Below are 26,947 nucleotides of genomic sequence, written 5' to 3' on the forward strand. Positions count from 1 at the left end.
CACTCTCACACACACACACACACACACACACACACACACACACACACACACACACACACACACACACACACACACACACACACACACACACACACACACACACACAGTTAACAACATACTGCCTATAAAAAAATCTAAATGTGGAGTTTTATATTTTTAACATATGTTAAGCAACCTCAATTATTTTCCTGAATACTATCACGATTGAAAATGTGACATTGATTTCCTACAAAAGTTCAATAAACAGTTAAAGTTAAGTCACTTTCATTTTAGATGCAATATTGGCTGTTTTTGTTCTGTTTCAGCAGCGAAAATAGTTCCAAACAAAAATCACAGCAGAACCACAGCGCATCTCACAGGAACACTCAGCCTGTTTTCATTACTGAATGATTCAGCATTTTGAACGAATCGGTTGAGTCAAAGATTCAATGACTCGTTCATAAACATCTGTCTCATACTTGAATGAATCAGCCGTTTGAAAGAATCGTTTGATTGAATCGCCTGCCGCCACCTACTGGCGGTTTAGTGTTATGTTTAAAAGTAGTATCATTCTTTCCAACTTTTCTTATTTATTTAAATCAATTTCATAACATTATTTTATGCAATTTTAATTTTTGATCAGCCCTACCTAGGGTAGCAGCCCTATAAGTGTCTTATTCTAAATAATTGAATGTATTGATAAAATTATGGAATTTAAAATGAAAGATGCATTTAATAAGATTGGGGGAGGAGATGCCTTTTAAAGGTGCAGATATTACAATATGCCGATTTAAATATCAAAGCTGATTGAACACTGATGAGAATATTGCTTCAGAATAAATAAAAAAAATAAAAATAAAAAAAATCCGGACAAGCAACTTTTTTACTCGGACAAGAGAATGACAGATGTCCGAAGGACAAGCGCATGAAAAGGCTTAATGTCGAGCCCTGATACAGGCTGAATTTATAGGCATAAAATATTGTTTAGTAATTCTGTGAATTACACTGCGCAAACCAAAGTAATACTACCCACCCAGGGGCGTCATGCAAGCCAAAACTCTGGGGGGCACAATCTGAGACATTGCAATTGTTTTCTGACGGGTGATATGGATGATGTTAGGAGGGGTCGGGGGTTCTCCCCCTGAAAATTGTTAAATTCTGGCTGCTAAACATACCATTTCAATGCAGTTTGGGAGGGACAGAAATACCTTCACAGAGCTAGTAACCCTCCTCTATCTGAGGACTAAGTTAAAGTATCTAATTTGTAAGTTTATATAAAAGACAGGTTGATGAAAGAACTGTAAGCTCAAATTCAAAAGCTTTTGAAGTCTACTTCATTAAAGCATGTTTACACACACACTTACTGTACACTTAGGCCTACTACACATGATTATAAAAACAGTACCATTGCAGTTTTTATGTTATGATTTTAAATTGGTATGTGACCTAAGAATGATCTTACATTAAAGGTACATAAAGGTGTTGAGGTCTGACCCTGTGGTGCTCTGAAATTAAGTTATTTTAGTATTAATATGTGATGAAGGACTTTGAAAGAAGTTTGACAGATTTCAGTGCTGAATAAGGTATGTTTATTTGAAAATGGTTAATATTTGACAGAAATGTAAAAAAGTAATCGAATCAAATGTAATATGTAACATTACTTTAGTAAAATCATTGAAATACTGTAGTTACACTGCTCATTATTGTATTATTTTAAATAAGGAACTTGTAAAGAGTAATTTATGAGCTAACAGAAAAAGCTTGTAACTTGTACATTTAACCTACTATGGCTTATTGGCTTTGTGTGGCAGGCGGTAACGTTAGCCAACTAGTTTACGGTTACACTAGGCTAGCTATCGATAACGTTACACTGACACAACTTAAATTAATGCTCTGAATTCGCAGCTAATATCAAATCCATAACTTTTTGATCAAGTTAAAATTTCCAGGTCAACCACAAATAATCCCACTACCTTTTAATATCATCCGATAACTAATTCAATGCCGATTTGTTGCTTTGCCCACTTACCACTTCAAGACCGTCTGTAAAACATTGCCAGCTGAACGTGCGAGACGAGCGAGTTGCTTGAACATACACAGCAAAGATTGCAGAGCGATGCGCGCGTAGCCTCTAGATTTGATATACACAGACACTATATTAGGAAAAAGGGGCGTATATATATAACGAAATATATTTCGTTTTATTGTTGCCTAAAATGTACATGCAGAGCGAGCTGAGTGACGCTTTCACGAATGCGCTGTTCCATTTGGAGAATTACCTCGGGAGTCATTCTGCTGAGAACTTTCCGTACTTGTTATTGAGAAATGCCTAATGTCGGCGCTTGTCTTCTTGTGACAAACATGCCGAGAAGCAAGGACAAGATCTGCTGTATGCCATCCATTGGTGTTTACTTTGTCGCTTTCTTCTTCGCGCGAAAATGACGTTGATCGCTTCTTTCCTGCAAACACCACGCCTATCAAGTAGGGTACTGTTGGCGGTGGAAACGCTAGCTGGATCATGGTTTACTGACCCGACCCGACCCGAACCGTACTGTACCGTACCGTACTGCTCAGTGGAAACGAGCCATTAGAGCGAGAAGAAGACGCCAGGCCTGGGCGATAACTATAGTTCTACAAATCTTGCTTAATATTAAAGGGATAGTTCACCCAAAAATGTAAATTCTGTCAGTATTTACTCTCCCTCATGTTGTTCAACCCCGTAAGATCTTCGTTCATCTTCCAAACACGAATTAAGATATTTTTGATTAAATCTGAGAGCTGGATCACTCCTCCATAGGCTTCTAAGGGATTGACACTTGTTCCCCGAAAAGTTATTAAAGACATCGTTAAAATAGTCCAAGTGACTACAGTGGCTCAATCTTAAATTTATCAAGCGACGAGAATACTTTTTCAACAAAAATAATGACTTTATTCAACCATCTCTTCTCTTCCATGTCATTCTCCTAAGTTGTTGACGTAGTGTAACAGCGCAGCGCTTCTGTGTTGTACGTCACACGCAGGCTCACTATTGGCCGCCGCTGGTCATGTGTGTGATCACAGAAGCGCTGCGCTGTTACACGTAATACGCATATGCATGATGTCATCGTCATCAGAGATTCACCTTTTTGTTGTTTACACAGAGACCATTGTCAAAAACTTGCACTTTGAAACCCATTTTCAAAAGTTTGTAAATGAGTAAAAAAAAATAAAGTTTTAAGTTTTTTGTTGTTGAAAACGGTTGTTGTGTAAACGGCTCCTAAGAATCCATATCAGTGTCATAAAAAAGGAGAATTGTTAACGATGTTGTTAGCGTCCAGCTGACACCTGTTCTAGCTTTTCCACGTTTCGTGTTCGAAATAGACGTTGCCTTTCTGCATTTTTACTTTCCACAACTGCAGCTTTTCTATTAGCGGGTTTGTGTCAGCGTTGGGTTTCGACAGAGATGAGGACCGTTTGAAAAAATCTGATATCTTTTTCATTTTGACATGTTTTTCTGATGCTGAAAGCTGACCCTCTATCACCGTATTTTGGTGCTCAGATGTCTTCCCCACTGAAACTCTTTAGGTGTGTTATAGTGATCTTTATAGTTATCATTCTTGGTGTGAATGGGCCTTAAAGTCCTGTAGTCAATAATTCTGTCCCTTAAAACTCACTTAAAAAAATCCCTTAAAAATTACTTCCTTAAAAAGAATTCTTCATGCTTATTGTAACTCGACACCCTTGCCTCATTTAGTATGCGCGGTTCTATGAATATGCAAATGAGCCCCGCCTCCACTCACTCACTCACTCACTCACTCAGAGATCCACTCGTTGACGATCACACGTTGATCTGATTGGTTATAAGGTAGTTTGTGACGTCAGAAACACCAGCGATTTCAAAGCGTGTTTTTGAGACTGTCTTTGGTTCACTGCCGTTTTAAGGAGAAAATACTCAGCAATGCTGTCGACTTATGAATTTACACATGGTTTGTCTTAAAGCATATTAAAAACACCACATAGACACATAAACAACATTAAACGCTGGATTTACACCACAGGGAGACTTTAAGCCTAACATTATGCTGTGGCTGTAATAGCTTGTCTCTGGCTGACTAACGATGAGGCAGTTTTGTTGTTCTCTGTGTTTCGGAGCGTCTTCATCCTCATCCATCATCGGACGCTACGGCTCGGCTCACGTGGATGTGTGTGTGTTTATATCACGATCACCTAATGTAGATTTATTAGACGTCTAGTTGTGGCAGGTTTGCACACACAAGCATCTGTCCTGCATCAGACGTGTTCCTCACACAAACTTGACTTTTAAGGGCTTTTGCAGTGCAACGGACATGGAAGGAGACAAGTGTGTGTGTGTGTGTGCGCGCGCGTGTGTGTGTGTGCGTGTGTGTGTGTAAGCCTCGGTCGCCTGCTTGGAGTCCTTGCCTGTGCTGTGTGGGATAATCTGTGCTGATCAGGCACTCGCAGGACTAAACACATGGTCCTGTTCGGGGGCTGTGATTGGCTCACCAGGGTCGCTGCAGTGTGGATCGTTGTGTCTGGTCTCGGTCCTGTAGTAGGTGACGGGGCACGTGGGATTGTGTTGTGAGATTTCTGCAGGTCTTCATGGGCTTTTGCTTGTAACACACTCCCAGCACTACGACACACACCTGTGGGCAGGTAAAGAAGCGTCTGTTGGGCAGATTACAGGCCGGGGAGTTTATATGCACTTGGTTGTATGTGACGGTATTTCTTATGTCGTATTACAATGACGTGTGCATGTCTTCCGCTCGCATGAATGTGGAGATTAGGATTAAGATTAGGTTCAGGGTCTGTTACTTGTGATTATGCATAATTTATAGTAATTACTAACGTGTAACAAGAACACTGGTTTAGGCATGTAATTATGCATAATTTACTAGTTAAATTGGAAATTGGTGTAAACCCTTTATGAGTAGATTTTACAAAATAGCTTTTTTATTTTAACTGATGGATCAAGTCCATTTTTTTTATTGTGATGATGATTTTTTAAAGTAAGCATCCCTCATCTAATCTAATTCTAATTACTTTGATGTGAATAAATATTTAAAATGTTTGGTTACACTTTAATTTGTAAAGTGGAAGTGTATCCACGTCACCTTAATATGAAGTGTCACCAAATATTTTAATGGTATTTTGATATTTAAGCATAATAAAATTAGGTAACACTTTATTTTACAGTGTCCTTGTAACATATGTAACATTTACTTACCATGGTAAAAAGAGTAAATTATGCTTAATTACATGCAATAACCCTAAACCAAACCCTAATCCTACCCAAACCCTAAGTACATGTAGTTAATTATTATTACTCAGTACTTAAATATATAATTGACACCTTAAAATAAAGTGTAACCTAAAATTATGTCTGTTGATCAGTACAAATGACTTTACTACAGTAATTAGAAATCGATGAAAAACATAATTGAGAATAATGGGAACCATGAAGAAACTCAAAGTAAAAACGATAAAATAAAGGAACTTGCAATAATGAGAATTTGGGAAAATGTGCTAAATTGTAATTATGATAATGTCATAATGCTAAAATGGCAATGGTCTTAACAATATCTATCTACATATTATAATTTTAAGTACGTTTGGAGTATTAATCATCATCATCTCGTGCTGTAAAAGAATGGTGTCAGAAACTACAGGTATTCTGATACTGACATTGCTGTCATTCTCATTATCAGTCAATATGATGAGTAGATTATTCATAATGGGATGATGATGATGATGATGATGATGATGCTGGGTGTCATGTGATCCGCTGAGAGAAGCTCAACTTTATGAAGCTTTCAGTTTAAACATGAAGGAATAAGCTTCTGATTTTACACTTATGCTGGTTTAGTTTTAGCATCACGGTACTGGGCATTTACACAAACTCACGATTGAGTTCACAAACATTTATTTAGATTTGTTTTGATCGGATATTGATGAATTGTGGCCTGTCAGGTGCAGAACAGGGCAGAGAAAGTGAAGTGTTCAGGCAGTGTCGGCTGTCTTGAGCGGTTATACATATGCAGGATGTGAGTTTATCGTGATTTAGTGCATAAATCATATTAAAGTTTAGTGCATAAAGTTTTGTATTGACAATATTATTAATGTTTTTAAAATAAGTCTCTTTTGCTCACCAAGGCTGTATTTATTTGATTAAAAATACAAAAAAAACAGCAATATTGTTAAATATTATTTCAATTTAAAATAACTGTTTTCTATGTGAATATATAGTAAAGTGTAATTTATTCCTGTGATCAAAGCTGAATTTTCAGCATCATTACTCCAGTCTTCAGTGTCACATGATCCTTCAGAAATCACTATAATATGATGATTTGATGCTCAAGAAACATTTATGATTATTATCACAGTTGAAAACTGTAGTTTTTTTTCAGGATTGTTTGATGAAGAGAAATTTATTTCACTTATTTGAAATAGAATCTTTTGTAACATTAAAAATGTCTTTACTGTCACTTTAGATCAATTTAATGTGTCCTCGATGAATAAAAGTATTAATTTCTTCAATCAAATCATCATATTATAGTGATTTCTGAAGGATCATGTGACACTGAAGACTGGAGTAATGATGCTGAAAATTCAGCTTTGATCACAGGAATAAATTACACTTTACTATATATTCACATAGAAAACAGCTGATTTACATTCTAATATTATTTCACAATTGTACTTTTTTTATTGGTATTTTTAATCAAATAAATGCAGTCTTGGTGAACAGAAGAGACTTCTTTTAAAAACGTTAATAATCTTACCGACCCCAGACTTTTGACTGGCAGTGTGTGTTAAATATCGCAGTTTGGATGCTTTGATTGAGATTATATGTTTACTAAAGTGAATGAAATGAACAGTATACTGTAGTTTGCCTGTGAGACGGAGCCGGTCCTGGTGTGTCGGTGCGTGACCCAAGCCCATTCCTGTACTTCTTAAACTGTTTCCACACAACACGTCTGACTGTATAGGCAGAGTCGTAGGCCAGGCAATTGCCTGGGGCCCCGCATTTTAAGGGGGCCCCCGAGGGCTGAACATTCAAACAATCAGGAATGTTAATATAAAGACGCAGCATCATCTCTGCATTCCCCTTAGTGGAGCCCCTTTCTCGTTAAACTGGTTATGTTTTACCGTCTCGCCTCAGCACCCTTTTTCAAACTGGAGCAGCGCTTACTCGCGGCACGTAGAAAATGCATGATTTGATTTGTTAAACATGAAAAGGACTTATCCGTCTGGTATGGCCCCTCGCTCTAACGTTAACCTAGATAAATGTTCGCTATTATTAGGCGCATATCAAGTGTTTGTGCGGAGTGTGGAGCGCGCAATGTATGACCCGGAGGCGCCGGGGGGATTAGGCTACTTGCATTTTCCTATAAACAGTGGAAAGAACTTAAAATACTCTATCATTTCTGGCCACAAGGAAAAGAACAATGCATCAGTCGCAATTTTGATTTTATGTGTTTAAACTCACAATAACAAGAAAACGTTGCGCTTTCATCGTCTCCGTGAACTGGAGCGTGTCTCAAAAATAAGCAGAAACACAGCTTATACTAGCCTCTCATACATGATAAATATATCTATATAAAGATTGAAATGTCCACTTTTAAACGGAAACATTCTAATGGTGCGTTCACACCAGACGCGAATAGCGCGTCAGGCGCGAGTGATTTCAATGTTAAGTCAATGCAAAGACGCGTTACGCGCGTAAAAAATTCCTGCGGCGCGAATGAGGCGTAGAGCGCGGTGCGGTAGACGCGAAGTTCGTGCGAATTAAGCGGCTGGCGCGTTAAGCGCGTTACGCGCGAATGATTTAGTTAGTGCTATTTGTGCATTCACGCGTTTGACGCGAATTCGCGTCTGCTGCCCGAGTTGAAAAATCTGAACTTCTGCGTCAATTCGCGCCGCGTTAACCAATCAGGAGCCTAGCTGCATGCTGCTGTCATGTGAAGTATCTGAAAGGTTCAATAAATTATTTTGTAATATGACTGGTTCTAATGCACAACAGAGCAAATATTTTATCACATAAAACTTGATTTCAATATATGAGACATATTCATTTTGTATTGAATGCTATTTATTCCATATCTAGATATATGAAATATTATTAATGTAAAGACAACCAACATACTGCATAAGTTCGTGTCTGGACAGTGTTGTTCGAGAGAGAGAGAAAAATCACAGGACAGATTAATCACTTTTGGAGGCTGGCTCCATTTATCATCAAAACAAAAATAAATGACAGATTAGGTGGATGAGGGCGAGGGTGATCCTCGCTCCGATGCGGGACAACAGGTCATCAAGCTGGGCGCGGGACAGGCGGAAGTACCGCTGAAAGCCGCCGTCATCCAGGCGCAGCTCCTGGAGCGAGCCAATGGTGAAACTCGCCACACTGGGTTCGCCTTCGAAGGGTCTGATGGACACAAGTACGGCGACGATTACCCCTACGCCGCCGTTCTGCTCTCCAGAGCAAATACAGAGGGGTGACTCTCCGATGAATGCTCGATCAACATAAAAAAGATGGCCGCCAACGGGTTTCGATTCTGACGCGCGTAAATTTCGCTTCAAACTTTTGTTGACACGCGAATTAACACAAAGTGTTCAAGCGTCAAACTAGACGCGAATTTGACGCGCTATTCGCGTCCGGTGTGAACGCACAGTAATGGAAAGCAAATATCATCTGATAATGTAATCCGTATGAAAGGTGCATTTCTTTCTAAAGGCGCATCCACTTTACAGCGGAGATGTATGGAGATATGTTTGCAGCTGGCACTAATTAAGAAAACTAGTTTATTAATAAACAATTAAAATCTTCATTTTTTTTAAGACATATTTATTATAATTAGCCTGCTTTTGCGGCAAGATTTATGCATGCGGTTGAATATAGGCTTCCTCCATGCACCCAGTATTTAAGCAGAAATTAATATTAACGTGTGATTAGTGACTAAATCTGTTACACATTTGAAGATTTACTGTATCTTGAAGATTGTTGTATTGTATCTTCTGTAATAAAGATGAAGATTGACATTTCGTTAATTAAAAAATAAGCACATAATGTTGTAAAAAATAAACAACTTGTGTTCTGTTAGATGTTCTGTGTCTTGACTACTTTTTGATTTTTTTAGAATAATATCTCTAGAAAAAATGAAGATATATTAACAAAATAAATCTTATATATTATATAGGCGATAAAACATAAAACACACACACATATATATATATATATTAATTGATTAATTTTGCCTGGGGCCCCCACTCAGTGTTGGTTCTTCTCTGTGTGTATGAGATGCTTCCACTTATTTAAGGTTTGATCTTCTGAATCTGCTGGGGTTGAATACTCGCATGTTTTCAGCACGAGTGTGTGCTGGTCGTGTGTGTTCAGCTGATCCCCATCGAGAGTTCAGCCGAACACACTGAAGTGCAGAGATAATGATGATGCCAAGCTGAGAGCTTTTGTTTTTTTCTGCTTTAAATGTCTGTACTTACATTGTTGCTCAAGGCTTTTTGGTATGAAACCACGTTTCTGCCATGAAATAAAAATAAATAAGATTATTGCGATTATTTTTCTCATAACTGTGAGATATAGATCCAGACAAATGATCAGATCATATCAGTAATTTGAAGAGTGTAATTTCTCTCTCTCTTTCTCTCTCTCTCACACACACACCGTGTGCGGGCCGTGTGCGGGCCGCATGTGTGCCGGCGGGAGCAGGGTTTGTGCTCGCTCAGGAGACGCAGTGAAGACGAGACTTGGTGTTGGGTTGTTGGGGGGGCGGTTGGACACTCGGGTGTTGTGTGTGTGCATTCTCAGGTGGACGTCACACACACACCCCCTCGCCCAGTCTCCCCGCGAGGCTATCAGGAAATAATGATGCAGTTTAGACAAGAAATTAAACTTATTTGAACCTTACAATAAACGTCAATCTTTAAAACAGTTTATTTAGACTTGCATGATACTATGTGTGTCATTTTTCATTATAATTGTGCAACATGATCTGACGCGGCGATCGCCTGTGATCACAGTCAGTCATGATCTTCATCAAGAGCTGACGCCGCTTTGCAGAGGAATAATCGGCATCGGAAATTTTTTATGTTTTAAATGTTTAATGTTTTTATTGTTTCAGCATGTTTATCAATCTCTCATTTCTGTCAATATAGTCATTGCACACTACACCTTAAACCCAGGTGATCGAGGATGTGACTTGTTTAACATGATCAACCCAGTTGTTGTTGTATGATCAACTCTGGAAGTATTCCTTCGTTCAAAAAACTTAATTTGATCTAAGACTGGAGATTTAGAGAAGTAAAGGAGAAGTAAAGTGAGTGAGTGAAAGCATTGGTACATTGTTTAATTGCTATCATCTTTACTCTTAATCTAGTGTCGTGCCAGAGACCTAATTTAAATATTATGCAGGAAACAGAAATCCGATTGGTTATCCAGATACAGAGGCTACTTAATGTGAACAAATGTAAACGCGCCATGTCCTGATTGGCTAATGATCCGATCCGCTTGTGTTTAAAAAGACAAAGTCGTCTTTTAATTCCCTACAATAATGGTGGGATTATGGCAAGGTGCAAATAAACACACTCGAAATGTCATGAAAGATTTAACCCACTCATTAGAAGTTCTAGAAAAACAAATAATGGATTTACAGAAATTGACTCAAACCTCAAGTGGTAATATTTATTTAGAAACCTTTTTAAGAAAACAAGACTTGATAGATTATAAAGCACAAGCACTGGTCTGTGCGGAATCTTTGAATATTGATCAGATGCTCCTTTCAAATACTTTTTTTGGCCTTGAAAGAAAAAGTGGGCAAAAGCGCATAATTCACGCCTTACGTTCTGAGGATGGAAATCTATGATCTAATCCTAGAGAGGATCGTGAGAAGCAATGCTTTTTTCCACTTCCTGTATAGGAGTGAGTGTATGCTAGATAGTGGAGAAAGTTTTTTTGGAACATTTACCCAAGATCTCAGAGGAATCCAACAACGAGCTGGAGACTTCCCTAACTTTAGGAGAACTCCATGGAGTCAGGGAAACTCCTGGTATAGATGTGATTCCGGTTGAGTTTCTGAAAGCTTTTTGGACTGAGATTGGAGTCGATCTGCTCGAGGTGTTCGATGACGGCTTGCTGAAGAGTGGGCTGAGCTGCGAAGAGCAGTGGTTACTCTTCTGCCGAAAAAAGGAGATCCCACTGAGATTAAAAACTGGAGGCCAGTCTCACTCTTATGCAGTGACTATAAGCTACTCTCAAAAACATTGGCGAATAGATTGGCTAAAGTAATGGGACAGGGGATCCATGCTGATCAGTCTTATTGTGTGCCTAGAAGGTCCATTTTTGACTATTTCGTTGATCAGGGACATTATACAGGTTTCTAGATTATTTAATATCAATTGCGGTTTGTTGTCACTAGATCAAGAAAAAGCATTCGATCGAGTTGAACATTCATATTTATGGAATACCCTGGAAGTCTTTGGTTTCATTGAAAGTTTTTTTAGGTATGGTAAAAAAAATCTTTATAGTGACATTAAAAGTGTAGCTAATTAAGATTAATGGTTTTTTATGCGCTCCATTCAAGGTTACTAGAGGAATCAGACAAGGATGTTTGTTGTCAGGAATGTTGTACTCTCTCGCAATTGAACCGCTACTCCAACAAATTAGGAAGAGTTTGGATGGGCTTAGAATATCACATTGTGATTTTATTTTTTGTTTATCAGCATATGCTGACGATCTTATAATTTTAATCAATAGACAAAGAGACACGTTTCATCAAAATTATTAGAAGATTTTGAAAAATGCTCCTCAGAAAAGGTAAATTTTTATTAGGAGCTTGGAATAACGGAAAACCGACTCTTCCCGAAGGTTTATGTTGGAATAAATGGGGTGTAAGATATCAGTATGTTTCTGGTAGATGATAATGTTGTACAAAACAATTTGGATGAATGTTACAAAAAGTCAGAGGTCGCGACCCCCATCCCCCCGCAAAGGTAAAATAATTCCACACCTTGTTTCATTGCATCTATCTGAATGAATCTGCGTTTTTGAACATGTTAGTTGATTGAATGTTTAAAGACTCCAGACTAACTTCACCAGTGCATAATTTGGTCGCACCTTTTTCTTCATCATTAATTGTCTTAATCTGCGTACACTAGTTATGCACTGATGTAAAACACTCAGGTGTGTCTGTATGCTGGCTCGTCCTTTCCACCAGAAAAAAAGATACAAAAGCTGTCACTGGGGCAGTCCCTTTTTTAAAAGCTACATTTTTGTTCCTACCAATATTTACATTATTATTATACCAATATTAATACCGTTTAGGCAATAAAGTGTAAAGGTACCGCCGGAGTGACAGCTTTTGTACCCGTTTTCCTGAGAGTGCAGCATTGTGGTCCTCCTTACTTGGTTTTTTAAAGTAATTTGCTATAGACCTCTTCATTTTTAGATGACTTAATTCCTAAATTTCCTGAATTTCTAATTTGCGCGCTTTATCATCAGTGTGTGTGTGTGTGTGTGTGTGTGCGTGACTGATAATGTGGACTTTAAGCTGCAGCTGCTGATAAAAGGATGTTCTGTTGCGCACACGCACATGTAACTTCTTCTTGCCGTTGTCTGTAACGTCTCCTACTGGAGATCAGCTGATTGGCCAGATTGGATGAGTGAGTCCTGGCCTGTCCTTGAGCTTCACGTGTTCACACTCAAAGCGTTTGAACAGCGTCACAGCAGCGGCTCCAAAGTACAAGTCAGCATAACTTTCAACATTTGTTTTTATAAATTTGTTAACAAACACAAGCAAGAAAATGTTCCGATCATGTTGTTTCAGCCCTACAGCTAAGGCATTTAAGTGGCACTGAAATCTGCGTTCTGGTTGGGTCAATGGGTTTCTTTAGCCAACACTATAGTGGTCATTGGGTTTCTTTACTCAACACTATAGTGGTCATTGGGTTTCTTTAGCCAACACTATAGCGGTCATTGGGTTTCTTTACTCAACACTATAGCGGTCATTGGGTTTCTTTAGCCAACACTATAGTGGTCATTGGGTTTCTTTACTCAACACTATAGCGGTCATTGGGTTTCTTTACTCAACACTATAGCGGTCATTGGGTTTCTTTACTCAACACTATAGCGGTCATTGGGTTTCTTTAGCCAGCACTATAGCGGTCATTGGGTTTCTTTAGCCAACACTATAGCGGTCATTGGGTTTCTTTACTCAACACTATAGCGGTCATTGGGTTTCTTTAGCCAACACTATAGCGGTCATTGGGTTTCTTTAGCCAACACTATAGCAGTCATTGGGTTTCTTTACTCAACACTATAGCGGTCATTGGGTTTCTTTACTCAACACTATAGCGGTCATTGGGTTTCTTTAGCCAACACTATAGCGGTCATTGGGTTTCTTTAGCCAGCACTATAGCGGTCATTGGGTTTCTTTAGCCAACACTATAGCGGTCATTGGGTTTCTTTAGCCAACACTATAGCGGTCATTGGGTTTCTTTAGTCAACACTATAGCGGTCATTGGGTTTCTTTAGTCAACACTATAGCGGTCATTGGGTTTCTTTACTCAACACTATAGCGGTCATTGGGTTTCTTTAGCCAACACTATAGCGGTCATTGGGTTTCTTTACTCAACACTATAGCGGTCATTGGGTTTCTTTAGTCAACACTATAGTGGTCATTGGGTTTCTTTACTCAACACTATAGCGGTCATTGGGTTTCTTTACTCAACACTATAGCGGTCATTGGGTTTCTTTACTCAACACTAGTGGTCATTGGGTTTTTTTACTCAACACTATAGCGGTCATTGGGTTTCTTTAGCCAGCACTATAGCGGTCATTGGGTTTCTTTACTCAACACTATAGCGGTCATTGGGTTTTTTTAGCCAACACTATAGCGGTCATTGGGTTTCTTTAGCCAGCACTATAGCGGTCATTGGGTTTCTTTACTCAACACTATAGCGGTCATTGGGTTTCTTTAGCCAGCACTATAGCGGTCATTGGGTTTCTTTACTCAACACTATAGTGGTCATTGGGTTTCTTTACTCAACACTATAGCGGTCATTGGGTTTCTTTACTCAACACTATAGCGGTCATTGGGTTTCTTTAGCCAACACTATAGCGGTCATTGGGTTTCTTTAACCAACACTATAGCGGTCATTGGGTTTCTTTAGCCAACACTATAGCGGTCATTGGGTTTCTTTACTCAACACTATAGTGGTCATTGGGTTTCTTTAACCAACACTATAGCGGTCATTGGGTTTCTTTAGCCAACACTATAGCGGTCATTGGGTTTCTTTAACCAACACTATAGCGGTCATTGGGTTTCTTTAGCCAACACTATAGCAGTCATTGGGTTTCTTTACTCAACACTATAGTGGTCATTGGGTTTCTTTACTCAACACTATAGCAGTCATTGGGTTTCTTTAACCAACACTATAGCGGTCATTGGGTTTCTTTAGCCAACACTATAGCGGTCATTGGGTTTCTTTAACCAACACTATAGCGGTCATTGGGTTTCTTTAGCCAACACTATAGCAGTCATTGGGTTTCTTTACTCAACACTATAGCGGTCATTGGGTTTCTTTACTCAACACTATAGTGGTCATTGGGTTTCTTTACTCAACACTATAGTGGTCATTGGGTTTCTTTAGCCAACACTATAGCGGTCATTGGGTTTCTTTAACCAACACTATAGCGGTCATTGGGTTTCTTTAGCCAACACTATAGCGGTCATTGGGTTTCTTTACTCAACACTATAGTGGTCATTGGGTTTCTTTAACCAACACTATAGCGGTCATTGGGTTTCTTTACTCAACACTATAGTGGTCATTGGGTTTCTTTAACCAACACTATAGCGGTCATTGGGTTTCTTTAGCCAACACTATAGCGGTCATTGGGTTTCTTTAGCCAACACTATAGCAGTCATTGGGTTTCTTTACTCAACACTATAGCGGTCATTGGGTTTCTTTAGCCAACACTATAGCAGTCATTGGGTTTCTTTAGCCAACACTATAGCAGTCATTGGGTTTCTTTACTCAACACTATAGCAGTCATTGGGTTTCTTTAGCCAACACTATAGCAGTCATTGGGTTTCTTTAGCCAACACTATAGCAGTCATTGGGTTTCTTTAGCCAACACTATAGCAGTCATTGGGTTTCTTTAGCCAACACTATAGCAGTCATTGGGTTTCTTTAGCCAACACTATAGCAGTCATTGGGTTTCTTTACTCAACACTATAGCGGTCATTGGGTTTCTTTAGCCAACACTATAGCGGTCATTGGGTTTCTTTAGCCAACACTATAGCGGTCATTGGGTTTCTTTAGCCAACACTATAGCAGTCATTGGGTTTCTTTAGCCAACACTATAGCAGTCATTGGGTTTCTTTACTCAACACTATAGCGGTCATTGGGTTTCTTTAGCCAACACTATAGCGGTCATTGGGTTTCTTTAGCCAACATTATAGCAGTCATTGGGTTTCTTTAGCCAACACTATAGCAGTCATTGGGTTTCTTTAGCCAACACTATAGCAGTCATTGGGTTTCTTTAGCCAACACTATAGCGGTCATTGGGTTTCTTTAGCCAACACTATAGCAGTCATTGGGTTTCTTTAGCCAACACTATAGCAGTCATTGGGTTTCTTTACTCAACACTATAGCGGTCATTGGGTTTCTTTAGCCAACACTATAGCGGTCATTGGGTTTCTTTAGCCAACACTATAGCAGTCATTGGGTTTCTTTAGCCAACACTATAGCAGTCATTGGGTTTCTTTAGCCAACACTATAGCAGTCATTGGGTTTCTTTAGCCAACACTATAGCGGTCATTGGGTTTCTTTACTCAACACTATAGCGGTCATTGGGTTTCTTTAGCCAACACTATAGCAGTCATTGGGTTTCTTTAGCCAACACTATAGCAGTCATTGGGTTTCTTTAGCCAACACTATAGCAGTCATTGGGTTTCTTTAGCCAACACTATAGCGGTCATTGGGTTTCTTTACTCAACACTATAGCGGTCATTGGGTTTCTTTAGCCAACACTATAGCAGTCATTGGGTTTCTTTAGCCAACACTATAGCAGTCATTGGGTTTCTTTAGCCAACACTATAGCAGTCATTGGGTTTCTTTACTCAACACTATAGCGGTCATTGGGTTTCTTTAGCCAACACTATAGCGGTCATTGGGTTTCTTTAGCCAACACTATAGCAGTCATTGGGTTTCTTTACTCAACACTATAGCGGTCATTGGGTTTCTTTACTCAACACTATAGCAGTCATTGGGTTTCTTTACTCAACACTATAGCGGTCATTGGGTTCCTTTACTCAACACTATAGCGGTCATTGGGTTTCTTTACTCAACACTATAGCGGTCATTGGGTTTCTTTACTCAACACTATAGCGGTCATTGGGTTTCTTTACTCAACACTATAGCAGTCATTGGGTTTCTTTACTCAACACTATAGCAGTCATTGGGTTTCTTTACTCAACACTATAGCAGTCATTGGGTTTCTTTACTCAACACTATAGCGGTCTTTGGGTTTCTTTAGCCAACACTATAGCGGTCATTGGGTTTCTTTACTCAACACTATAGCGGTCATTGGGTTTCTTTACTCAACACTATAGCGGTCATTGGGTTTCTTTAGCCAACACTATAGCGGTCGTTGGGTTTCTTTAGCCAACACTATAGCGGTCATTGGGTTTCTTTACTCAACACTATAGCGGTCATTGGGTTTCTTTACTCAACACTATAGCGGTCATTGGGGTTCTTTAGCCAACACTATAGCGGTCATTGGGTTTCTTTAGCCAACACTATAGCGGTCATCAGGTTTCTTTACTCAACACTATAGCGGTCATTGGGGTTCTTTAGCCAACACTATATCGGTCATTGGGTTTCTTTACTCAACACTATAGCGGTCATTGGTTTTCTATACTCAACACTATAGCGGTCATTGGGTTTCTTTATTCAACACTATAGTGGTCATTGGGTTTCTTTACTCAACACTATAGCGGTCATTGGCTTTCTTTACTCAACACTATAGCGGTCATTGGGTTTCTTTAGCCAACACTATAGCGGTCATTGGGTTTCTTTAGCCAGCACTATAGCGGTCATTGGGTTTCTTTACTCAGCACTATAGCAGTCATTCGGTTTCTTTACTCAACACTATAGCGGTCATTGGGTTTCTTTAGCCAACACTATAGCGGTCATTGGGTTTCTTTACTCAACACTATAGCGGTCATTGGGTTTCTTTACTCAACACTATAGCGGTCATTGGGTTTCTTTACTCAACACTATAGCAGTCATTGGGTTTCTTTACTCAACACTATAGCGGTCATTGGGTTTCTTTACTCAACACTATAGCAGTCATTGGGTTTCTTTACTCAACACTATAGCGGTCATTGGGTTTCTTAACTCAACACTATAGCTGTCATTGGGTTTCTTTAGCCAACACTATAGCGGTCATTGGGTTTCTTTAGCCAACACTATAGCGGTCATTGGGTTTCTTTAGCCAACACTATAGCGGTCATTGGGTTTCTTTAGTCAACACTATAGCTGTCATTGGGTTTCTTTAGCCAACACTATAGCGGTCATTGGGTTTCTTTACTCAACACTATAGCAGTCATTGGCTTTCTTTACTCAACACTATAGCGGTCATTGGGTTTCTGTAGCCAACACTATAGCGGTCATTGGGTTTCTTTACTCAACACTATAGCGGTCATTGGGTTTCTTTACTCAACACTATAGCGGTCATTGGGTTTCTGTAGCCAACACTATAGCGGTCATTGGTTTTTTTTACTCAACACTATAGCAGTCATTGGCTTTCTTTACTCAACACTATAGCGGTCATTGGGTTTCTCGGGTGTCTTCTGTTCATTTAGGTGTTCTTGGCATCTGATGCATTCATATATTCACAACATTTCCTCTTTCGCTCCTTTGCAAACTCCGTTTACATGATATTTAGAGAGTTTCATCAGACGGCGCGACACTAATGCGTGGAAGAGCTGGCCATGTTTCTCACACACACGTGTGCGTTTCATGAGGAATGGATGTGTTTTGGCCGGTGTAATCCCTCTTCAGTGCTGTTTATCCTGGATGAGTATTGATTTATCTTCTCTCTCTTCTCCTCCTTTAAACCGTCGGTCACCACATGTGTCTGATAAAAGCCAGCGCTCGGTGGGACAGAATCTCTATGCTAACAAACCAAAGTACGACTTGTGTCATTCTAGCGCAAATATACGGGCAGCTGACGTGACGTGTCGTCATGCCATTCACCTTTCTAAATCGATTCATAAATCACACTGAACGATTCTGTTCTTGTCAACGACTCACTGATTCAGTCTCTTTTAACGATTCACCTAATTCATAAGGTAATTTACTAATGCCAAATTTAGGATGTATTTTTGCAAATTAAAATCATATTCAGGTCATGACCATCAGTTGTTAGTGAGCAAAATAAATAAACATTCATCAATCAGCACTTTTACATTTTAAGTTAAGTACATTAAAGTCCCCCTGTAGTCAATAGTTGTATACCTTAAAACTCATCTTTCATCTCCAAAATGATATATTTAACCTTTTTTGATAATATCTTCATATCTATGAATATGCAAATGAGCCCCGCCTCCACTCACTCACTCAGAGATCCACTCGTTGACGATCACACGTTGATCTGATTGGTTACAAGGTAGTTTGTGACGTCAGAAACACCAGCGATTTCAAAGCGTGTTTTTGAGACTGTCTTTGGTTCACTGCAGTTTTAAGGAGAAAATACTCAGCAATGCTGTCGACTTATGAATTTACACATGGTTTGTCAGAAAGCATAATAAAAACACCACATAGACACATAAACAACATTTAAAAGCTGGATTTTCACCACAGGGAGACTTTAACCTGCATTAAGTGTCTTTAATGTGAGTCACATTAGTAATATTTCTGTGAAATTTTGGGGGCAAAAAAGATCCATTGTCAATAGACCTTTTTCACAATAACCGGAAATACGTAATCGTAGTGGAAGCGGAGTTCCTGTCAAGTGTCAACACATCAGAAAAACAGAAAATGGATCAGAGAATCTACACATCTTCGCTAACGGTTTTGCCAAATATCACATTTGCCGACGTTACACGACTTGTGGAGGAAAACTCTGTCACCAAAAAGAAAAGAAAAAAACAAATTAAGGGTACACGTTTTTACAAATCGACTGTATCGTCCTGTGGAATCATTCATTCACAGACAGCATACGAAGATGTTCAACTAATAAAGATCTTCATCGCTGGCAAAAATATGATGCATTTGCAGATTTGCCTTCACTAGACTGTAGTGTAGGTCCAAGCCACTTCATCCAACGCTCTTGATGTTCTTAAATCTTCCTGTTACTCCAAGTCGAGTGTGAATTCAAAGCGCTTCAGACGATTCAGTGCGTGCAGGAAACTGAACCAATCATTCAAACTGATTCGCGAACCGACTTAGACAGATCTGCCAACTTGTTTGATGAAGTCTTTGAACAGAATCGACTCAAAAGAGTGATTCATTTGTGAACTGAGCATCGCTCATGCCCATAAAAAAGATACAGCGCGCTTGGAATGAACTACGCATTTAACAGCATGTATTGCATTAAAAATAAAGTAAGGAGAGGAACGTCGCCCAACGTAACGAAGTAAAACTACAGATTTTCATTAGAAATGTACTCGAGTTCAAGTAAAAGTATCCACATTTAAATCTACTCTTAAAAGGAGATTTCTCAACAAAAACAAAACTCAAGTAAATGTAACAGTTAACGAAGTAAATGTACTTGGTTACTACCCACCTCTGCAAATCATTAGCGTGTCTACTTAGACATAATCTATGTATATTATAGAGGATATTATCTTACTAAAGCATTATAGTCTGCTTTTAATGAAGCATTATGGTATCAATATGTTCGGTCTATGGTTGTCCAAGTGAACGTCTTGTGTGTAGCGACAATAATGTTAAGTGCTCCCCTTTTTAATCGTAAAGTTTGGTCCTTCATCCCGCCGGATAGCCTGAATCCATTTCCGTCTAACTTCACCATCAACAGGGAGGGAATGAAATGACAGATATGGCTGCTTTTGTGAATAACTACAATCAAAGATATCCATAGTTAGCCTTTATTGTGGATATCTATGACTACAACAGTCCGGTACGCTACAATAACTCTTGCTCGTTGCTTGCGCCATTTGTTTACCTATTGCCCCGACCGGGGAGGAAGAAGATTTCCACGACGATTGCGTATTTCCGGTCACAAATACGGATGTTGTGAGAAAGCTCTATAGCATATTAATATATGGACAACGGGTTAATTAATAACGGGTGAATGTGAACATGCTCAATACTGGAGAAGAGGGAGAGGGAACATCTCTTGAGTTTAATGAAGTGCTGAAATAGCCGTGTAGTCTGTGTTTAAGGTGCTGTGGTATATCATTTAACTTCAACTTTCGACTTATGAATTTACACATGGTTTGTCTAAAAGCATAATAGAAACACCACATAGACATATAAACAACATTAAAAGATGGATTTTCACCACAGGGGGACTTTAAAAGTCAAGTACCTTTTTACTTTTACTCAAGTAAAATGTTCTTAATACTCTTACTGGACAAATATTTTATTAGGGTATCTGTACTTTTACTGAAATATGTGATTTGTGTAATTGTGCTAATTACTGCGGTCCTGTGGAATGACTCTCAAAATCCATTTCTTATCAGGCAATCTGTTTGGGATCCTTGCTATCTAGGCCCCCAGTAGGAAGTGCATGTGCTTTCACATTAGCTGTACGAGCTGTTGGAGCTGTCAGAGAGTTTGTCTTGAAGATTTCCTCATGTCCACTCGGTCTGGGGTTCGTGTCACTGTTGGTATGAATGAACACAATCCGTCCTAAACAGAAGTGAATGCCATTTTGTATCTTTGCATGTTTCCAGTCACCTTTATTACAGCATAATGCTCTTCTCATAGCTGCTCGTCTCTTTATAAGTTGCCTTTAGAGAGCAGCTTGTGTTCTTCCTATCGCTTGCAATACATTTGTGATGGACAAACGCAAGTGCAGTGAAGCTGGCATAAACAGCTGCTAAACAGTTGCCCTCACGAACACTCACGTTTCTTTTATTAATATTCAATATTTTGTTTAACCGAACAAAACAGTCTATGACTGTTCCAGGATTGGCTACAAAATTTCAATAAGAAAAGAACACAGGAACATAAGGCATCATTAATCGTTAAATAACACACAAAAACACCTAACATTTAAGCATACAGTACAGTTGATGATACAATTGCACAAAACAAAGTTACAGAAATAGTAATCAAAGTCAAAATAGTAATATAGACGTAGTACATAAAATAATAGTTGCAGATTGTTTGACTCCTCTACAGATTTTCATGTTTGATTTGTGCCAAAGTTGAACGTTATCTAGTGTTTGTTTGGCAGTGTGTAAACATTTGTTTTTAATAGAGCTTTTGGTAACACTTTAACTAATGTTAACTAATTTACCTTATTGTAATGTATTAACTAACATGAACTAAACATGAGCAATACATTTGTTACTGTATCTTTGTTGACATTAGTTAATACAAAATACAGCTGTTCATTGTTAGTTCATGTTAGTTCACAGTGCATTAACTAGATTTTATTAAAGTATGAGTAAATGATGAAATTAACATTAACAAGGATTAATAAATGCTGTATAAGTGCAGTTCATTGTTAGTTCATGCTAAGTGTTCCCAAGTTTTTATTGCACATTTGCCAAATAATGTTGCCTGACTGCTTTATGTTCACCCGTCCTCTAGGTTAACTTGTGCGTAAATCATAGTATTATCTGCATACTTTGGGATTTGTACGTCAGACACAAACTAAAAGGCAGAGGTCCAAGGATCGAACCCTGAGGGACCCCGTCTGAACTCGTGAGGAGTATATAAATAGCATAGGGGAGAATAATTAGTTTTCTGTTTTATGAAAATTAACAGGTTGCACAGTTACTACTTTCTCTGTTATCTTGGACATTTGGACTTTTAAGTTGAATGAACTGGTCTCAACTAGTCATAGAACATATGGTTCTGGGCTCAGACTTGGACTCGAGTATGACGACACTGCAGATGTGTTGTAATGTAGATCTGGTCCACCAGACTAACCTTTATTCAACTACAGGATCGTTAATTGAGGAAGTTTGATGTGGAAAAAAGCAGTTCCTCTCTTTAAAGCCTATTTGTATTTTCGCTTATTCAGAGCGCTGAAACTCATGACATCAGATCCTGGGCATTTTCTCAAGATATGCTCTTTATATGCTGATGAATGGTGGATGGGGTGTAAAAATGCACTGGTGCATTGCGATGCATCGATTGCATAATATTATTTCATTGCTTTAATTACAGAATTCAGTAATTGTCGGTTGCGATGACTAGGAAATTCTCTCTTACATGAAGAAAGTCTGGATTTCTGCATTATCATAATTAATCTATTTGATGAGTTTAATTGTTGGGATTATTATACAGATATTTTGGAGAATATAAAAAAAATTTATTCAGCATGCCTTGACATATGGTGTTTGTGTCAAATATTTAAATATTTTATGCATTCTCTTTCTATTTATTTCTAGAGCAATTTTAAACACAACCGTAGGTTGATCAAAGTGTGCATAAAGTTTAAATAATGTAAAAAAAACTACAAAAACAATATAATAAAACAATTTGAATATGACTTTTAACCCACCATAATTTGTTTAAATAAGATTTAAGCATAGATTTAAAAACAGGCAAAGGTGCTGTTCAAACAAAAAAATGTGTTTGTTTTTTGTTGTTGTTGCATTTGTGATCATTTTAGTTGCAGTCCACAGCCCTGTGTTCCCAATGCCTTTTGTGGTGGTTGTTTTATAGTACATTTTTGCTTTTTAATTCCAAGTGTCTTTGAAACTTTAGATTTAGATGCATTCATAAGAGCATGCATTGGTTCATAGCTGAAACAAAAAATCTTTAAAAGGTCTTAAAGATTTTAATTTCTTTAAAGGAGTCTAAAAAATGTCTTTAAAAGGTCTTAAAAACAGCTGTGAGTCCAGTGTTTGCCAGAGCCAGGTTCTGTGCATTGACCTGCACCTGTGAAGGCCAGCGGGGGTTCATTGAGCTGTTTCTGTGTAAAGCTCAGTGACAATGCCTCTTCATACACACCGTGGGGCTCGTCCATCTGTTCAGAAGCTCGTATCCCTCCAGTCTGAGACTCCTCTGGTGTGTGCAACAGGTCGAGTGCCTTGAGCAACACCGCATGGCCAGAACATCTGCTGCTCTTCTCCTTGTCTGGTGTAGTTATGAGACGAGTTTGAAGAGTGTGTTTGGAGTAAACAGCTGGCATATGTTTGACTTCAACAGCTTGTACGTCTGCTTTCCCTGTGTTTCACATGCCGATGCATAATCGTTTTGACTGCGTTCACAAGGTTGCATTCGATATTTAGAAACAAAGACAATTTTGCCAGGATAAGAAAGATTATTCTCTGTGAACTTTGAGGCATGTGGGAATATATGCGATTTAATGTCTTGATGATGAACTCATTCCATGTCAAATCAGCCAAATTTCAGAAATTTCCCAGCTCAAATTTTAGATTTTGTTCATATTTTTTTCTGAAGAAAGACAAACATAAATAGTGATGAAAGACAATTTTCAACTGAGATTTGGAGCCACATTACAGGGGTGTAAAAATCACTTTAGAAAGAAGGCAGCATCATTATTTTATTTTTACACATTATTTTAGTCTTCAAATTTTCTCTAGCCATTCACTAGATGGCTTGAGAGTGAGTAAATCATGGGCAAATTTTTTGGGTGTACTGTCCATTTAAAGGTGCAGTGTGTGACTTTTAGCGGCATCTAGTGGTGAGGTTACGAATTGCAAAAAAAACCAAAAGTTACGGTGGCCGACAGGAAGTGATGTCGTCGGCTGAGACAGCAGAGAGTAGCAGTTTAGCGATGAAGTTTCTTTACAAAGATAAATGAAGAAATTATGTTTACTTAATTATTCAGTAAAAATATACTTGTTCATCATTGTGTCAGTGTTTTATTCGCTGAACTAAGCTTGCTTCCTTGCACGAAGAACAACATAGTAACAAAACTCGTTTGTCCGGTTAGGGCCACCGTAGAAACATGTTTCAGTGCATTTCAATGATCGGGAACCCGCGGTGTGTGTAGACAGAAACTGCTCATTTTAAGGTAATACAAATATAACGGTTCATTAAGTAAGGTCTTTATACACCACTGAAAACTTCTTCTTCAAGGTAGTGAGGAAACGCGCTCTGTAGCGCTGTGTGTTCGCTGTCGGCTACGCTAGAAACATGACCACACAATATGTCGACCTCCACAGAAGGGGCGCCCGCGGTTATGGAGATATAAATGTCTCATTCTAAGCTAATAAAAACATAACGGTTCATTATGCAAGGTCTTTATACACCACTGAAAACATGGATCTTATCTTGCATTTCTGTCAATAGATCCTCAGAAATATTACACATTGCACCTGCCTTTATTGCCAGTATTCGAATATAATTACAATTTTGCTTATATTTGAGAAAGAAATTCGAATTGAGCTTTTTAGCCCTATTAAGGTGTGCTTTCTCTGTGTTTTCAGTCAGCCCTGACCTGTCTCCAGAGACTGCCCTCCTCGGCTCCCTCGCGCTCCCGGTTCCTCGGCCCCCGGCAGCGAGTGCTAGCGTCCCGCGAGCGCAGCGGAAGCCCAGCGAGGCCGGGCCGGCGCGCGGCAGCATGGAGGTGGGCATGCGTGTGGTGCGCGGCCTGGACTGGAAGTGGAGCTCGCAGGACGAGGGCGAAGGGCACATCGGCACGGTGGTGGAGATCGGCCGGCAGGGCAGCACTACCACACCAGACAAGACCGTGGTGGTGCAGTGGGACAGCGGCACCCGCACTAACTACCGCACCGGCTACCAGGGCGCATACGACCTGCTTCTGTACGACAACGCACAGATAGGTACGACCAAACACATCTTTTCCACTTAAAGGTGCAGTCTGTAAGAATGACTAGTGAGCTAGTGGTCGAAATAGGTACTGCAGTCCAAATAAAAAATATGGGAGATGGTTGTTTAGTGCCGGGCGTAGTGTTGTCAAAAGTACTGACTTAAAACATTTACTTAAATCAGAGAGCATTATTGGGGCGGGTGGATGTTTTGTTTTTGGCAGTGGATTTGGGTGTCGTTGGAGCTCATCCGCTCTCTCTAAAGCAGTCAGACTCTGCAGGCGTTAGCAGCTCGCGGTGAACATGGCAAACATGGTGAAATGTGCCCAGATGTAGCTTTTAAAGTAGTTGGAGCATTTTAATTACTCACACTCGCGTCTCGCCTCCCTCTGCTAGTGTATGCTACCGCGACAAAGCACATGCGCGATCAATGACGTCAGAAAAGCGTCAGTACATTATAGTTGGTTATGGTCTATTACTGAACCGATACCGAATCGTCCTCGTCTGCATCGTAGAAACGATTAATTTCGACACCCCTAATAGGAGCTGCTCTCAGTCAGTGTTTATCGCATCTCTAGGAGCACTGTAACCGATACTAGTGTCTGTGAATATTAAACCGCTAAAAGACTATTTAAATATAAATCCTGCATGTTTGGCTTGTATCTGTGTGAATGGCACAGATGCGTGGTTTTATTTACCACACACACTGAAGCACGCGTGCCGCTCGCGGTGTTCTCAGTCTCTGCTGCCTCTCGATACGAGGACATGAACGCATGAACTTCCTCTCCAGAGCCGATCTGAGTCACTTCATGAGCATTTTACCGCCATATCATACACACACAGAAGCTCAAAGCTCTTCACGGCAACCGGTCAAAATAAAAGTTTGGTTTAACTTTAAGAAATTAACAGAAATAATTATATTAGGCTACTGTTGTACAGTAGATTTAGCTATGTTTCAATAATACTACTAATAATAATGTGTGCATAGAAGGTTGCTTATTTTTCACTTGATCAACAGCATGTTGCCTTCAATGTTTATATGTATTATTTACTTATGATTACCATAAATAATAAATAATAATAAACTCATTGACTTTTAATTAAATATTTTTTTCAAATAGTTAAATATAATTGAAAAATATTTTAAACAGATTTTGCTGTGGTACCGAAATTGGTACCGAGAACCGTAAAATTGCAATGTTATTGGTCCCGACTACTGGAATTTTGATATTGTGACTGACCTCCCTAATGTCGACACTAGAAGCTCAAACGTGCTGCGTAACACGATAATGAACCTCCTGAAACGCCTCCATTGTAGTCTTTGAGTTTCTTCCGGGAACGAACACGTCACAATATTCCTCATTATAATAATTCATACGCAGAATAAAGGGGCGGGGCCTGGTTGAGTTAGTTAGTAGTGTGTTAAACTGGCGCTTATGGTAAGGGGCGGGACATTTCCCGAACACACTCGAAGCGCTCGACCAATCACAACACACTGATCCAGCTGACCAATCAGAGCACAGTGTGCTTTTCAGGTGGAGGGGCTTCATAGAGACAGGAAGTAAACAGAGCGTTACTGACAGACTGGGAAGAGAGGAGCCGCAACAATGGAGAATATGAGGAAAATAATCAACATTCAAGCAGGAAAACCTGTTCTAGTAGAGCCTGAAAACAATGTTAAACACTGACTTTAAAGAGCTCATATTCTGCTCTTTCACAAAGTCTTGCTCACATGTGCAGGATCTGTCCTGTGTAAGGCTCGTTCAGTGCTACTGTCATTCTGCTACCAGAGTAAATCAGGTGTTAAAGGAGCACATGGTCGTTTACTCCCTCAGCTGGTGGCGGTGTGTATTGCGCGCTTGGATCTCACACACACACACACACACACACACACACACACACACACACACACACACACACACACACACACACACACACACACACACACACACACACACACACACACACACACACACACACACACACACACACACACACACACACACACA

At 39.3% G+C, this 26,947-nt stretch overlaps 1 protein-coding gene across 3 annotated transcripts in view; it reads left to right on the forward strand.

Annotated features, from left to right (window-relative positions):
• Positions 1 to 26,947, forward strand: part of mib2 (MIB E3 ubiquitin protein ligase 2) — a 141,576-nt gene that overhangs the window by 21,631 nt on the left and 92,998 nt on the right. The window contains exons 1-2 of one of the 3 annotated variants that reach the window (XM_077217665.1): positions 4,492 to 4,632; positions 24,597 to 24,953. In XM_077217665.1, the coding sequence (XP_077073780.1) occupies positions 24,731 to 24,953 (223 nt within the window). In that variant the 5' untranslated portion in view covers positions 4,492 to 4,632; positions 24,597 to 24,730. Of the gene's footprint in view, positions 1 to 4,491; positions 4,633 to 20,750; positions 20,850 to 24,596; positions 24,954 to 26,947 lie in introns of those variants that run through there. The other 2 variants (XM_077217663.1, XM_077217664.1) reach the window with 2 other exon arrangements.

Source organism: Siphateles boraxobius, unplaced genomic scaffold, assembly GCF_051911475.1.
Source record: "Siphateles boraxobius isolate OS27281-9 unplaced genomic scaffold, OSU_SipBor_1 75, whole genome shotgun sequence".
Lineage (NCBI taxonomy): Eukaryota > Metazoa > Chordata > Actinopteri > Cypriniformes > Leuciscidae > Siphateles > Siphateles boraxobius.